The sequence below is a fragment of the Carassius auratus genome, chromosome 31 (genome assembly GCF_003368295.1).
Source record: "Carassius auratus strain Wakin chromosome 31, ASM336829v1, whole genome shotgun sequence".
NCBI lineage: Eukaryota > Metazoa > Chordata > Actinopteri > Cypriniformes > Cyprinidae > Carassius > Carassius auratus.
The window spans coordinates 18297373-18314126 of NC_039273.1; the positions used below are offsets into that span (position 1 = coordinate 18297373).

Sequence of the window (16754 nt, forward strand, 5' to 3'; positions counted from 1 at the left end):
TATATCCCGAAATGACTAATTAAATCGAATGAATCGAATTTCCAATCGTAATTACAATTATGTATGCGACAATTACATAATCATGTATACGACAATTACATAATCATTCAAAGGCCTAATTACAAAAATAAAAATAAATAAGTCCACTAACATTATTCAGAATGTTTTTTTTTTTCACCTTTTTTCTTGTCTACAGGTCATCTTACATTTTTTTCATTTTTTTAATTTTAGTGTAATATTAATATTTAATATTTAAGGCTTAATGCTATAAAAAAGCAATAAAAGTTTTCAGCTTGTTTATTTTCATATCAAATTATGGCATGCAGTTGCTTCAAACAATTGTATAAAGCTATTCAAAACATGATTAAATTTAAATTGTGATCATTGTAATTAATAAATCACAATTACAATTTCAAGGGAATAATTGACAATTATGATTTTTGTCATATTCGTGCAGCCCTATAAGTAGGCATGATTAAATTAGCCTTTTATTTGCATCTAAACAGTGATCAACACACATAAATTCAGCACATCACAAATGTTAAACACGTAATCTTAAATGTGCATGCATGCTGATGAGAACCAGTGAGGTCTGTTCTGGCATGTGGTGCCGATGCATGCATGCAGTAAACATGTGTTTTAACGTGTTTACAAGGTAAAACACTTTCTATAAATGTGTTTATATGTGAAAACCATTCAATGTGAAAATAAAAACTAAAGTAAATTTCTATTTAGTTTATACTATATACTGTAGTGCACATTTATAAATAACTTGTATATACATACATATATGTATGTGTGTGTGTGTGTGTGTGTGTGTGTGTGTATGTATATATGTGTGTATATATATATATATATATATATATATATATGTGTGTGTATGTGTGTGTGTGTATATATACACACACACACACACACGCACACGCACACACATACACACACACACAGTAGGGCCCTAGTATTTCCACCAGCAAGAAATGTTTTTAAGTCAGTTTTTCTATGTTTTGCTGTAGTGTGTCAGTAGGAAATATCAGTTTACATTTCCAAACATTATTTTTGCCATTAAATGTAATAATGGAATTTATGCAATTAGCAGATGCTTTTATCCAAAGGCTAACATTTTTTACCTAACATGTGTTCCCTGGGAATCAAATCCACAACCTTTTGTGCTGCTAACGCAATGCTCTACCACTTATCCACAGGAACACGTATAACATCATTTTTGCAATTAATTGTAATCCAGTGAGATTTTTGTTTCCACAAGGAGTCTGACAGCAGCCAGTGGTCCACACAGAGATCTGATCTCGTCTTCCAGTCTGTATGGAATGGCATGAAGAAACTGAGACAGACTAAATCCAGAAGAACTGTAGAAATGTCTCCAAAACGCTTCAAGAAACCTGCAAAGCTACAGTACTGTGCAAAGTTTTAGGCACTTGTGTAAAAATGCTGTAAAGTGAGGATGCAGTCAAAAATAATGCCATAAATAGATTTTATTAATTCACTTAGATTATCTTAACTAAATTAAATCAACATTTGGTGTGACCACATATGCTTTGCAGGTAGGTTTCTTGAAGTGTCTTGGAGACATTGTCACAGTTCTCCTGGATTTAGTCTGTCTTAGTTTGTTTTGTTTCTTCATCTTATTCCACACAGACCGAATGATGTTGAGATTAGATCTCTGTGTGGAGCACCAGCTGTTGTCAGAATCCTTGTACAAATAAAAATCTCTTTGGATTACAATTAATGGCAAAAAATTATGTTTGGAAATGTAAACTGATATTTACTACTGACACACTACAGCAAAAGATAGATATAACTGACTTAAAACCATTTTTTGTTGGTGAAAATACTAGTAGCCTAAGATTTTTGCACAGTACTGTATGTATGTGTATATATTATATATATATATATATATATATATATATATATACACACACACATAAAGTACATAATCCGACTAGGGCTGGGCGATATATAGAAAAAAATTATATATTGATATTGTCCATTTTTACAATATAAAATATATATCTCGATATGTTTGCATTTGCATTTTATATAATAATAAAAAACAATTTTCTTTTGCCCATAAAAAAACAAATAAAAAAACTAACTTAGATTGAACCACTAATTTAAGCAGTTAAATAAAATCTAGACCAAGTGATCACTTACTGCTTTTTATTAAATATATGTAGGCCTATATGTAACTGAAATAGTGCAAAACAAGTTCAGAAAGAGTATTCCGTCAACTTTATAGTGCATGCAATTCACAATTTAAAATTTTGCAACTGGGGTATTTTATTTTTTAGCTAAGTTTAAGTTTTTTTTAAGTCAACTGTCTGCAGTTTTAAGAGAAGCTCTGTGGCATGAAACTAAGTTCCTACTGACACTAAACAACCAGCTTAGATGGGGAGCTAGTTGCTGAAGCTGAAAGCTGAAATTTCTTATATATATAAATGTATATATAAATACCAAAGACTTTTGCACTCTCTCTGTCTTTATTATAAAAACTGGTAAATATAACAGTGAAATTCCCTAATAGCAATTCCAAATGTCCATAGTCTATTTTTATCTATTCAAACATCAGCGGTCGACTAAGTGCATTTATTCAGCGACCACAATGGCAAACAATACAGTCAAGATCTCATGATAGAACACAGACCGACTGGACGACGCATCGCTTTCATTAGATCGCTAAACTATAGTTTGTTAGTGTTTTCAGATCATCGTCGGTGGCGCTTCCACAATTAGGAGTAAACACATGTGTGTGTTGCCAGATTGCTTAAAATAAGCCAACACCGGGAAGAATACGTATCCTTGTAATAGCGAAGTTCTGTTTCTGGGATTTAAACTTGTTATCTGGCAACTGCTCTCATGAAAGCTCTTGTAGTAGAGGCGCGTAGAGTAGTTAAATGTTCCTTTTTTGGACGTTCGGCTTGTTGTTTTCATTTCAAATTTTACATCGTCGTCAAAATTATTCGGATATTATCACTAATATTCAATATATGGCCCAGCCCTAAATCCAACCACAATATAAGTCAAGCTGAAATGTCTCCCAGAGAAACTCACCCAGACATGCTGCAGGTCTTTGCTATTTACAGGATATAGAACACAGTTGGTTCCTACAAGTTTCACTGCACATTCGGTGTTTATGTTAGTCACAATGCCACACTGTTTATCCTGCGGATTCAGAGAACATAAAATTAACCACAGATTTAAGCTTCTTGATACTGTCATCAAAAACATTACAGTGTCTGCAAAAACATTTTAGGATTTCTATGCTGTAATCCTTTCTACATACTAGGCCTTAGTAGTTTCTATTCATTTTTAATTACTAGTTTAATTTAGACATTTCCTTCAAGTAGCATCTAATTCTTTGAGGGAGTTTCTTTTTTTTCTATTGCCCAGTACATTGTTTTGTCTTTAAGTACAAGTAACAAAAATACAACTTACATTTGAATTCATTCTCCGAACAAAGTCTCTTGGCACAATGGATCGATCTTCAAGTTTCAGCTTCAAGATCAAGATAGGAATTAGAAGAGAGAGAGAGAGAGAGAGAGATGTGTGTGAGCAGGTTATAAGAGCAGTTGCTTATGCCTCAGGAGGTCAAAATGCTTGAATAAAAAAAAAATATATATATATTTGATTCTTTACTTGTTAATCAGGATTTGTACAGAAACTGTCAAATGAAATACCAGGGCTTTCAAGGACTTCTAGCACTTATATTTTTTCATGGACTGCACTCAGAAATTTAATTTAATCAAAATTCTTCATTATTTGACAAAATAACTATAAAAATGCATCTCATTCTTTTTTCTGTGGCGGTGCGTCTGTCTCGTCATGAGACGCACGGTCGGAGCTCTTTTTGACTGATGCATCAGTTAAATTCAAGTTTACTCCAAATATACAAACTTACCTGTTTTCAATACTTTATATTTAACATGTTCGTTTATGTCTAATATTAGTGTTAAACTGTTGGACTTTAAATTAAATCTACAATTGAATTTCACCATTGACTGATTTTTACTGAATTTCCGTGCACAGATGCGGCAGATTTGTCACAGGATGTGTGATATGACAATTGCGTCCAACTATATGTGAACTAGCCTTTTTAAATGCAGTATTTTTATAGTTAACACTAGTTTATCAGTATGTTTGAAAGTATATTTTTTCCATTACTGGGGATTCCATAGGCTCTCTGGCGCACCTGCATAGTTTAAAACAGCAAATGCTATGACAAGAACAGAGAGTCTCTCTCTCTTGCTCCAACCATGCACGATAATATCGTGTATCATCGATCTCACAGGCTGACGATATGACGATTTGAAAAATGACCATATCGCCTAAGCTGCATAATCCTTTTAAAAGAAAAACAAATTAAATAAAAGTATTGATGTCTTGTAGGGCATAGGGGGAAAAAAAACAAGAAAAAGGAACAATAAACAACTATGTACAAAAGCCAAAGCAGACCGTACATTACCGGGACTGCAGGTCTACATAATCAAAAGAAACAAATGTTAATGCGTGACCAGTCAACTTCAACTCAAGACATGTCCCCAAAAGGCCCACTGAGCCAAAAGCGTAGAGATCAAACCTGCATAAGTCCAAAGAAAAGTAATAATATATAAAAATAAAATAAATCATTATTTACCAGTCAGATATACTGTTATAAACATGAGTCACGTCCAAAAGGTAAAGGGGGAGGTGTTGCATCAATTTATAAAAATGTTTTCAGTATTCCTCAGAGGGTCGGGCTTCAAGTTTAACTCATTTGAAGTAATGGTGCTCCATATAACATTATCCACAAGTGTTAATGATAAATCTCCTGTGATGTTTGTACTGGCACCTGTATACAGGCCACAAGGGCAACATACAGACTTTATTAAAGAGTTTTCTGATTTTATATCTGAGCTAGTGCTGGCTGCAGATAAAGTTTTAATTGTTGGTGATTTTAATATATCGATGTGGATAATGAAAAAGATGCACTATTCTCCACTACACTGGGGTTAGAAAACACGTCTCAGGACCTACTCATTGTCGAAATCATACTCTAGATTTAATACTGTCACATGGAATTGATGTTGATGGTGTTGAAATTATGCAGCCAAGTGATGATATCTCAGATCATTATTTAGTTTTGTGCAAACGCCAAATAGCTAAACCTGTAAATTCTACTTCTTGCTACAAGTATGGTAGAACCATCACTTCTACCACAAAAGACTGCGTTGTAAATAATCTTCCTGATGTATCCCAATTCCTTAGCATATCCAAAACCTCAGAAGAACTTGATGATGTAAAAGAAATTATCGACTCTCTCTCTCTTTTTTTTTCACATTTTAAATACAGTTGCTCCTTTACGCTTAAAGGGGGGAGTGAAATGCTATTTCATGCATACTGAGTTTTTTACACTGTTAAAAAGTTGGATTCCCATGCTAAACATGGACAAAGTTTCAAAAATTAAGTTGTACATTTGAAGGAGTATTTCTGTTCCAAAAATACTCCTTCCAGTTTGTCACAAGTTTCGGAAAGTTTTTTCCGAGTATGGCTCTGTGTGACGTTAGATGGAGTGGAATTTCCTTATATGGGTGCTAAAGGCACGTCTGCCGGAAGAGCGCACGCTCCCGTATAGCAGAGCACTGAGAGGCTGAGCACAGACAATCACTGATCAGAGCGAGAGCGTCGCGAAATGTCACAAAAGGAGTGTGTTTTTGGTTGCCAGGGCAAGACAACCCTGCACAGATTACCAAAGAAAAAACAGCATCTGGTCCCTTAACCAGTGGATGGAGTTTATTTTTACAGAGCATCAACGGAGTTCTGCAAGTGTTTGTGTTTGTTCCCTGCATTTCGAAGATGCTTGTTTTACAAACAAGGCCCAGTTTGACGACGGATTTGCGTATCGTTTATTTCTTTAAAGGGTCACGATCGTGTGTTGGAACCGCAGGCGGTGAGTAAAACTGCTTAAAATATATCTGCCTCCTTGTTAGTGCATGAGACCCGGGTTCGAGCCCCGCTCGGAGCGAGTCGTTGCTGCTGCTGCTCTCGTTCAGTTTCAGCCTCGGGATCTGATTCTGGATCATAAATAAACGGCTGAATCTGACTGTTAGCCATGGTTTGTTTTGGATGATGGTTTTTTTCCTCAAGGTTATGTCGCAGCTTCCAAACGCTCTCAACGCAAAAGCCTACTGGCGCTCGTGATTCTTTAGCTCCGCCCACACGTCACGCCTCCAGTCGGTCGTGTTTTTCCGGGAAAAATCGGTACAGACTATCTTTCTCTTATGAATATAATACAACTAAAGACTTTTTGGAGTTATGAAGGATGCAGTACTACTCTATAGGTACTCAAGATTAACAGGATATTGAGTGAAAACAAGCATTTCACCCCCCCTTTAAGGAATATTAAGGAAAACAGTCTGACACCATGGTATAAGGAGCACACTTGTACCCTTAAGAGGGCAGCCCGGAAAATGAAGTGCAGCTGGTGGAAAACAAAACTAGAGGTATTTCGTATTGCTTGGCGGAAAAATAACCTATCCTACAGAAAAGCATAAAAAAACTGCTAGATCTGATTACTTTTCGTCTCTTTTAGAAGAAAACAAACATAACCCCAGGTATTTATTCAATACAGTTGCTTAATTAATGAAAAAGCATCAACAAGTGTTGTGTAAACGTATTGAGACATTTTCTCCTGAGAAAATCAGGAGAAAATGCCTCAATGTGTATACGCGTTAATCGACTCCAAAGGGTTAACTGCCATTTTGAATTATTGAGACACTGTTTTTTTAAGTAATGTTGTTCAGTTGTTTTGATGCAATCCTTTTTGTTTAAAGTGCTATATAAATAAAGGTGACTTGACTTGACTTAACAATAGCTGTTCTATCTAAATTGTTTTTTGTTTTTTTTATGGGGACAAAACAAAATCATGTTTTCTTTTTTCATTAAAAAGCAAATTCAAATATATCCAGATATATATTGAATATCGTACAACTGTCAATAGAGATATTTTAAATATAATTTTAACATATAATAAATGCTTTGTTTATAATGAAGAGGACATTTTGAGCTATGAAAGCTGCAGGATGGAATAAAAACCTCTTACATGCCAAAAGATCAAGGCAAATTTGATTTTATCATGTCATGCCCCATTTCACGAGTTCACATCTACGTATATTAATACCGTAAGTTTATGCGTATTTGGCGTGCTGTCCGGGTGGAGGGCTCCGAGCTCGGGATGTGGCCCGAACCCAGAGTACTCCCCCCGGTTGTGGTAAGAGTAGATGGATCTATAAGTGAGGAGAAATGGGGTGGAGGAGGGATGCTGAAAACCGTCGATGAACAGAGATAGGTTCTGCTGTTATTTATACCTTGTCATGAGTTGATTACTGATTGGTCTCCACTTGTGTTAATCAGGTTAATGAACTGCGACTGTTCCTCCCGAACTTTGTTATAAAACAGCATTTCACGAGTTCACATCTACGTATATTAATACCGTAAGTTTATGCGTATTTGGCGTGCTGTCCGGGTGGAGGGCTCCGAGCTCGGGATGTGGCCCGAACCCAGAGTACTCCCCCCAAAAACAAGAGAGCAAAAGGACAGCCGCCAGACTACGAAACCCCCAAAACGCAGAGATTTGGCGGGCTGACGTTTTTAGAAGTATGGTCGTTTGACCAGGAGATCTCGCATTGCCTCTGGCAGAAGTAGAGGAGCAGGCAGGTCCTGTTGGTTAATAGTTGAGGAAGAAGCGGTTACGATGTCGGGAAGACGGGCTCCACCGTCTGCCTGCGAGGTGTAATGATATATTGACTAGATGCGTAATGTATCCGCTGGGAGGCTGAGGCTCGCTGGACAGATAGAGGAAACAAATTATATTCCTGCATCCGCTGGAAGACTGGCTCGCTGGATGAAGAACAGAAAGAGATGGATGCATACTGCGTCCACTGGGAGACTGAGGCTCGCTGGACGGGTAGAGGAATGAATAGGTATTTACTGCGTCCGCTGGGACACTAGTGCTCGTTGGACAGACAGAGGAAACCAATAGATATTACTGCGTCCGCTGGAAGACTGGGCTTGCTGGACGAAGAACAGGAAGAGATGGATGCATACTGCGTCCGCTGAGAGACTAGTGCTCGCTGCCGGGCAGAGGAAAAAATATGTGTTTACGGTGTCCCCTTGGAGACTGAGGCCCAATGGACAGGTAGAAGGAATTAGATAATTACTGCAGTGCTCGCGGACTGATAGAGGAGACAAATAGGTATTTTCTGTGTCCGCTGGGAGGCTGAGGCTCGCTGGACAGACAGAGGAAAGAAAAATAATAATGAAAAATAGATATTTACTGGGTCCGCTGGGAGACTGAGGCTCGCTGGACGGACATTGGAAACGAATAAATATTTACTGCGTCCGCTGAGAGACTAGTGCTCACTGGACGGACAGTGGAAGCGGATAAATATTTACTGCGTCCGCTGAGAGACTGGTGCTCGCTGGACGGACAGTGGAAACAAATAAATATTTACTGCGTCCGCTGAGAGACTCGTTCTCGCTGGACGGACAGTGGAAACGGATAAATATTTACTGCGTCCGCTGAGAGACTCATGCTCGCTGGATGGACAGTGGAAACAAATAAATATTTACTGCGTCTGCTGAGAGACTGGTGCTCGCTGGACGGACAGTGGAAACGGATAAATATTTACTGCGTCCGCTGAGAGACTGGTGCTCGCTGGACGGACAGTGGAAACGGATAAATATTTACTGCGTCCGCTGAGAGACTCATGCTCGCTGGACGGACAGTGGAAACAAATAAATATTTACTGCGTCCGCTGAGAGACTCGTGCTCGCTAGACGGACAGTGGAAACGGATAAATATACTAGTGCTCGCTGGACGGACAGTGGAACGGATAAATATTTACTGCGTCCGCTGAGAGACTAGTGCTCGCTGGATGGACTTACTGCGTCCGCTGAGAGACTGGTGCTCGCTGGACGGGCAGTGGAAACGGATAAATATTTACTGCGTCCGCTGAGAGACTGGTGCTCGCTGGACGGGCAGTGGAAACGGATAAATATTTACTGCGTCCGCTGAGAGACTAGTGCTCGCTGGATGGACTTACTGCGTCCGCTGAGAGACTGGTGCTCGCTGGACGGGCAGTGGAAACGGATAAATATTTACTGCGTCCGCTGAGAGACTGGTGCTCGCTGGACGGGCAGTGGAAACGGATAAATATTTACTGCGTCCGCTGAGAGACTGGTGCTCGCTGGACGGGCAGTGGAAACGGATAAATATTTACTGCGTCCGCTGAGAGACTGGTGCTCGCTGGACGGGCAGTGGAAACGAATGAATATTTACTGCGTCCGCTGAGAGACTCGTGCTCGCTGGACGGACAGTGGAAACGGATAAATATTTACTGCGTCCGCTGAGAGACTGGTGCTCGCTGGACGGGCAGTGGAAACAAATAAATATTTACTGCGTCCGCTGAGAGACTCGTTCTCGCTGGACGGACAGTGGAAACGGATAAATATTTACTGCGTCCGCTGAGAGACTCGTGCTCGCTGGACGGACAGTGGAAACGGATAAATATTTACTGCGTCCGCTGAGAGACTGGTGCTCGCTGGACGGGCAGTGGAAACGAATAAATATTTACTGCGTCCGCTGAGAGACTCGTTCTCGCTGGACGGACAGTGGAAACGGATAAATATTTCCTGCGTCCTCTGAGAGACTCGTTCTCGCTGGACGGACAGTGGAAACGAATAAATATTTACTGCGTCCGCTGAGAGACTGGTGCTCGCTGGACGGACAGTGGAAGCGGATAAATATTTACTGCGTCCGCTGAGAGACTGGTGCTCGCTGGACGGACAGTGGAAACAAATATATATTTACTGCGTCCGCTGAGAGACTGTCGCTCGCAGGACGGACAGTGGAAACAAATATATATTTACTGCGTCCGTTGAGAGACTCATGCTCGCTGGACGGACAGTGGAAACGGATAAATATTTACTGCGTCCGCTGAGAAACTGGTGCTCGCTGGACGGACAGTGGAAACGAATAAATATTTACTGCGTCCGCTGAGAGACTCGTGCTCGCTGGACGGGCAGTGGATACAAATAAATATTTACTGCGTCCGCTGAGAGACTTTTAAATTAAAATTTTTTATTATGTTTGAAAACGGCGTATTGTGCAGAGGCTAATGCGACTGGGAATGTGGGGCATCAAAGCTGATCATAAACCCTTGTTGAAATTCACGTCGCTTATTGTGAAAACTGAACAGCTTATTTCAGTGAAATGGCTTAACATGATGACTTTTTTTTTTTTTTTTTTTTATATCTGGGGGAGGTACAGAAAAGGCTCCTGCGGGAGCAGATACTGCTGCGGCAGTGAGGAGATACGAAAGGGGCTCCTGCGGGAGCAGACACTGCTGCGGCAGTGAGGAGATACGAAAGGGGCTCCTGCGGGAGCAGACACTGCTGCGGCAGTGAGGAGATACGAAAGGGGCTCCTGCGGGAGCAGACACTGCTGCGGCAGTGAGGAGATACGGAAAAGGCTCCTGTGGAAGCAGCTCTGCATTTAACCCATCCAAGTGCACACACGGCAGTGAACGCGCACACACCGTGAACGCACACCCGGAGCAGTGGGCAACCATTTATGCTGCGGCGCCCAGGGTGCAGCTGGGGGTTCGGTGCCCTGCTCAAGGACACCTCAGTCATGGCATGGCCGGGCCGTGACTCGAACCCACAACCCTAGGGTTAGGAGTCCACTCTCTAACCACTGGGCCCTGAGTTCCCCCTCCTTGACTGTGGGAAGAGTAGACAGGTTAGTAACATTTTCAACCTTTGTTCATTTTCAACCAATGTGGAGGAAGTTTTTTTTTACAGTATAAAATAAGAGGCAAAAATTATTTTACTATTGTAAATATGAGTTTATGACAGCATTTATAATTAAACCACGGTAGCCATAAATTTACCGTTGTCTGAGACGTCGTGAAATGTTCTTTAGCATCATGACCATAGAATGTAGTTATGGTTCTGCAAGGTTTAGCATGGTTTCCAGAGATCTGGAGCTGATTCTGGGTAGCTCGGTGGTTTGTGACTGTTGTCTCATGGCGCGCTGTCTTTTAAGGGGCCGGTCACCTATCACGTCTTTTTTTTTTTTTTTTTTTTTTTTTTTCCTCTTCGCAGGCGCGTCCGCACCGCATCGAGTTGGAAACATCTCAACTTTTCAGGATGCCGCAGCGCAAGAATATCAGACCTGAACCAGGAAGTTGGTCACCAGATCACAGGGTAACCAGTTAAATTGCATGGAGACACCGGAGAGCGCCTAGATGTTCCTCTGAGGTGCTCGCTCATCGCAGTTGTGCTGCCGTGGTACACCATATCGGTTTTGCAAAGGGAACAAAGAGACGTTTTATTTGTCCTCTGTTTAAAGTATTCTCATACTTTTAATAACAGTGGTCTCGGTTTGTGATAGAATGCAACTTCTTCATTCACTGTATGCCATTATGCGAGATGTAAACAGTGTGACGCGTCCACGCATTGCACGCGCGTCGACGTATTTATTTATTTATTTATTTTTTTTTTTTTTTCGACGCAAGCGATGATATCGACGCGTCGTTGCAGCACTAATTAGTGGTGGAAATTATGATTCTTTCTAGAGATTCGTTCGTTTTCGGTTCATTCAACAAAATGATTAGTTCAGAGGTAATTTCTTCGTTTTACACAGAATATGCCAGCAGGTGGCAAAAGAGTGTATTATGTGTTATGTCTTACGTCAACGAACGCATTCACTTGTTACAAAAACTGATCTGGCTTTATTAAAATGTGTGTATAATCGCGTTCAATATATGAAGTCTAATTGAGTTGTTCAGATGAACAAAGCACAGGGTTTCTTGCCTAATTAGCATTTTAATTGTTTGGTCAGACAGTTTGTATATTATATATTCACATCCATAAATCGGGGATTAACCTTTCTTTTACGGTCTATGGATTAAACGTGGAGTTGCTAAATATCAAAACGAGCGTATGTGCACAGTACTGTACCTATAACTGCGCTTGCATTTTCGAGATTGACATGCTAAAATAGCAGATTAACCCAGTTTACTCTAATTCATTTTGTTCGCGAACAAGATAAGCTATGTGCCAGTTCATTTAATTCACAAACGACATGTATCCGTTCATTCAGTTCGTTCACGAATGCCAAGTGTGCCAGTTCGGTCATTTCACTCACGAACGATAAGATCTCTAGATCTAGTTCAGACTCATGTGAAACTCGTTCATTGCGTTACTACATTCAACAAATCACATACTCTGTCACATCTCATACTCGAAGGCTATCGGCTCGATGTTGAGTAATTCTTTGACAGGATGAAACGGTTGTTACCCGGTTCACTGAGCTGCGCATGCGCTGCTTAAAGCGCCGCGCTGCTATGAAGGGAGGAACTTTACTGAACGAGAAATATGAGTCCGTGGATAACATGAACGATTTGTTCGCCTAAAAGATTCGTTCACCTAAAAGATTTGTTCAAAAAGAACGATTCGTTTACGAACGACACATCACTAGCACTAATGGATACATCTGGAACACTGGTTTCATGTTGTAGTATAGACTGTGGAAACAGAGGCTTCTGAAAACTATAGGAATCATTATGCAATGAAAATCATTATGTCTGTAAAACATACCAACAGACATGATTATGGCAATAACGTTAATTGCAGTTATGTGCTATTCACTTACAAGCGGTTCTAACGATATTTACTTGCATGCTTTCATATTACGGTCCTAGAGAAACTCAGAATTTACTCACACTGCTGTCCTGCGGCAAAACGAGGGTATAATGATCACGCCAGTAGATGGTGAAATATGTCCCCAAGAAAATTTGTCCTGCCAGAATAATGCATGAAACTTGTCTGTAAAACCTCAGTGAGGTTTAAACATGCACGGTAAGGCAGATGATATCTTTGGACATTTCAGTGTGGATGATGACTACCTCATGGCCTGATTTAACAAACTTTAAGCCTCCTTTCCACAGCACACGACATTTGTACACGATTGTCGCATTTCTCCCTCTCGCGGCAGGCGTGCTTAACTTTCAAACTGGTCGTGCAGTAGCCCTAACTGTTACCTTGACATGTTCACCATGGTAAAGTTAATAATTTGAATGAATATAATGTATAATGTATGAATACATCGTCACAAATCAGATTACCCCCTAAATAAAAACAGTAGGTTTTATGGGGCTAATCACGTAAATAATGGTTTAATAATTATTTCTGCCATAATTATTATGAACCACCATTTTACATAAATTGTTGAAGAATAATGTCAAGGTTAACAAAATATAGGTAATTCTGACCTCGCACCGAAAGATCACATCCGGTCGGGCGTTTGCACACGGCCTGGTCGCAGAAGTTTAAATATTTGAACGCATCCGAGGCTCAATTTGGATCTGAATTTCCACATACATATGTGATCGGAACTCCACGCGGCTCTCGCACTACTTCTGGCCGCAAACCTGTATTTACCGTCTTCATCTGAAATGTATTGATTTATGACGCACGGTCTGCGCTGCTAGAGGAGGCGGCCTCAAACTGCGCCTCGGCCGGAAAAAGCCGCGGTGAAAGGCTGAGCCGCTGCGGGAAGTGAAAGAGGCTTGCTGCAGTAAGAACTGAGGAGCGGGCTGGTTGAATGCCTGCTGGTGCTGCGATTCCAGCGCTCAAAGAGAGCCCGGTCTTGATCGGATCAATTGTGGTGTCAAGCGAGGCGAGCTTGAACTTTGCACGGTCTATTGGCCACGACGTGTGGCTTGGCACGAAGAGCAGCTGTCGCGATGACGTTTGATGGTGCTCAACGGCCGTGTTTAATGATCATGGTCAGCAAAGTAGCAGATCTGAAAAATCACCGGTATGGATCTCCTTGTTGGAAGGAAGATTTGTGATAAGATGACAGACAGCGCGAACCGGGATGCTGAAAACCGTCGATGAACAGAGATAGGTTCTGCTGTTATTTATACCTTGTCATGAGTTGATTACTGATTGGTCTCCACTTGTGTTAATCAGGTTAATGAACTGCGACTGTCCCTCCCGAACTTTGTTATAAAACAGCATTTAAGTGCAACAAGACATGAAACAGAACTTAGTTTAGTACTTAAATGCCATGTGACTGCTGCTTTCTGTGCACATGCTTTGGATGTGTATATCAGAAAACAATTCATCAAAAATTTAAATTGATATGTTTAGTGCTGATTTCAAAGATAAGAAAAATCTAAATCAAACATGATTTTTGGTAGTGTCTGGTATAAGAGCTGTAGAGGTACAGAGCCCTATTCTGGAAAAGGGGGCGGGTAACAGCAGCTCATTTGCATTTATAGATGCATGCATGAAAACTTCTGCTTCCATTCAAAACAGACTTTTTTCAAAAATATATAATAAATTATATGAGGTATTTTGAGCTGAAACTTAGACACAATCTGGAGACACCCGAGACTTATATTGCACCTTGTAAAAGGGGCATAATAGGTGCCCTTAAAATTAGTGGTCGGCCGATATCACTATGTCTGATATATCGGCCAATATCTGGCATTTTTTAAATATCGCATGAGCCGATAAGTTTTCCTGTTTGGCCTATGCATTTGACGTGGGACTTTTATTTTGACAGCGCTGAGAATGGCAGCTCACAGTGCTCACATTCTCCTTGTTCGCTGTTGCCGTTTACAGTTTGGTCTAAAAATCAGATAAACAGTTAAACAAAAAAATTCAAATTATAAAAAAAATAGGGATGTCCGATCCGATCCATGAAATCGGTATCATGCAGATACTGGCCCAGAACACTCGATCAGAGATCGGAGGGGAGAAAAAAATATGATCCGATACCTATCCAACACAAACCATGGGAAAATCCAGCTTAAACCATCGCCTAAATGCTTGAATTTTAACATTTCCCTTGCTGCAACATCCAGTTCAGCGAACAGACTGTCACGTGATAACAGTAGTAGCCAATTATAAATCACATGAGTATGAGAGTTAGCTAACTTACAGAATAGCCATGGCAGCGGTGTGGAAGGCTTGAGCCCCTGCCACTTTGAGGTCCAACTCCAATGTTCCCTTGCGGTCCGGTCTGCCCTCGGTCTGCGATTTCTTCCGAGGGAGGGGGTGTGAGATATGAATATTTTTGATTGTGGATGATAAAAATGTCTCCACGATCTGCTTTTGAAGAAATATCGTTGTATTATGCTGCAGCGCACATTCTATCAGCTGCAGTTCTGGCGCCATGGAATGAATATACTGCGACAGCTAACATATCCAGTACAATAGACATAATTATGTCTATGTCCAGTACCGCTGCTCCCACACAGAGTATGCAGTAGGGCATCAACTTCCAGGGGGGCACCATCCCAGTTGCTTAAAAAAAAAATAAACCTTCCGTTTTATATGTATATTAATGTATAGGTAAATAAAAATGTAAACAATTATCAAAAATGCGTTTCAGGGTGAAAACCGTAGACAGGCGAAGAACACGTGATGCGCCATTCCCGCAGCAGCGGCTGCACTCGCTCTCACCTCATGTTTGCGGCTGTCTCCAAATGATCATAACTGATAGACAACTATGCCTGGGAAAAGACAACAGGAGTCCGGTGCCGAGATAAGGAAAAGAAAAAAAGTCAAAGATGAGGCCCGTGCATCACTTTTAGGTACTTTTATAATCCTGTTAATCTTTTTTGGATTTTGTTAACATTAAGTTAATAACGTGTTTTAATGTCTGCCGCATCTGCCTTAATAGCCTCTTAGAGTTTCAATGTTCCATTTAATTCATATATCCACTTAATCTTTCATTTTTGGCCACCTATTGCGATATAAATACTAGCCTCTATAATTTATTCAACAAAAACATGTGGACACCACAACCCTTACAAATACTAATCCTTGTTTTTATTGAAGTAAAGTTTTTGTGTGTGTCATTTCTCAATGCTTGAGACAATAAAATCAGACAACTGTATTAGTAAAATCATAGCCAGAGGCAACTGTCTAGGCACAACTGTAATTTGTAAATAATAATTGTTTTTTACTTGTTCATTACATTTTTTGAATACTACTGCTAAATACTATTGTACCTGCAAAACAGTGTTTATTTTTTATTTGTGTATTGTGTATTTGTATGTGTCTCTTTGTTCTATTTTTTTAAATAAAGATAAAATAATGACAAAGATTTTTGTTTTTGTTTTTAGGTGGCTAATTGAGCAAAGTGCTTCCATTTATTTTATTATTAATATAATAATTATTTTAAAGAATAAAATAAAAATATTGTATTGATATAGGAATCAGCAAATAGCCAAAGCTGCGGCATCGGTATCGGAAGACAAAAAAATTGGTATCGGGACGTCCCTATACAAAAAGTCTTAATGATTGGATTTATATAAGTAGTAATAGAAAAACAAACATTATAATATAACTTTCTTGTTTGCCGTCAGCATTCAGCAAACATGCATTTATATAATTTAAACAAATCTTTGAATGTCTTATAAACATCTCATTTGTTTATTAGCCTGCTGTCACTAAGACCAAATGTACGAATCTAATATATTGATATGCATGCATATTCTTTCTCAACTGTTTACATTCACTTAAGAAAGACAAAAATGTGCTTACAAGGATACTTGCAAAGACAGCATTTTGACTCATAAGTGTGTGTATTCGACCATTCAAGCCCAACAAGGTGCCAAAAAGATCATTACTCACATGCTGTGTGACAAGATGCTTTATGAGTGTGCTTTTCAGATGTGTTT

The 16754-nt window shown here is 39.9% G+C and overlaps 1 protein-coding gene across 1 annotated transcript in view; it reads right to left on the reverse strand.

Moving 5' to 3' along the window:
* ube2o (ubiquitin-conjugating enzyme E2O) overlaps positions 1-16754 on the reverse strand; it is a 69639-nt gene that overhangs the window by 37523 nt on the left and 15362 nt on the right. Inside the window, exons 2-3 of the mRNA XM_026213973.1 lie at positions 3451-3510; positions 3067-3177 (exon numbers count right to left, since the gene is read on the reverse strand). Of these exons, the coding sequence (XP_026069758.1) occupies positions 3067-3177; positions 3451-3510 (171 nt within the window). The remainder of the gene's footprint in view (positions 1-3066; positions 3178-3450; positions 3511-16754) is intronic.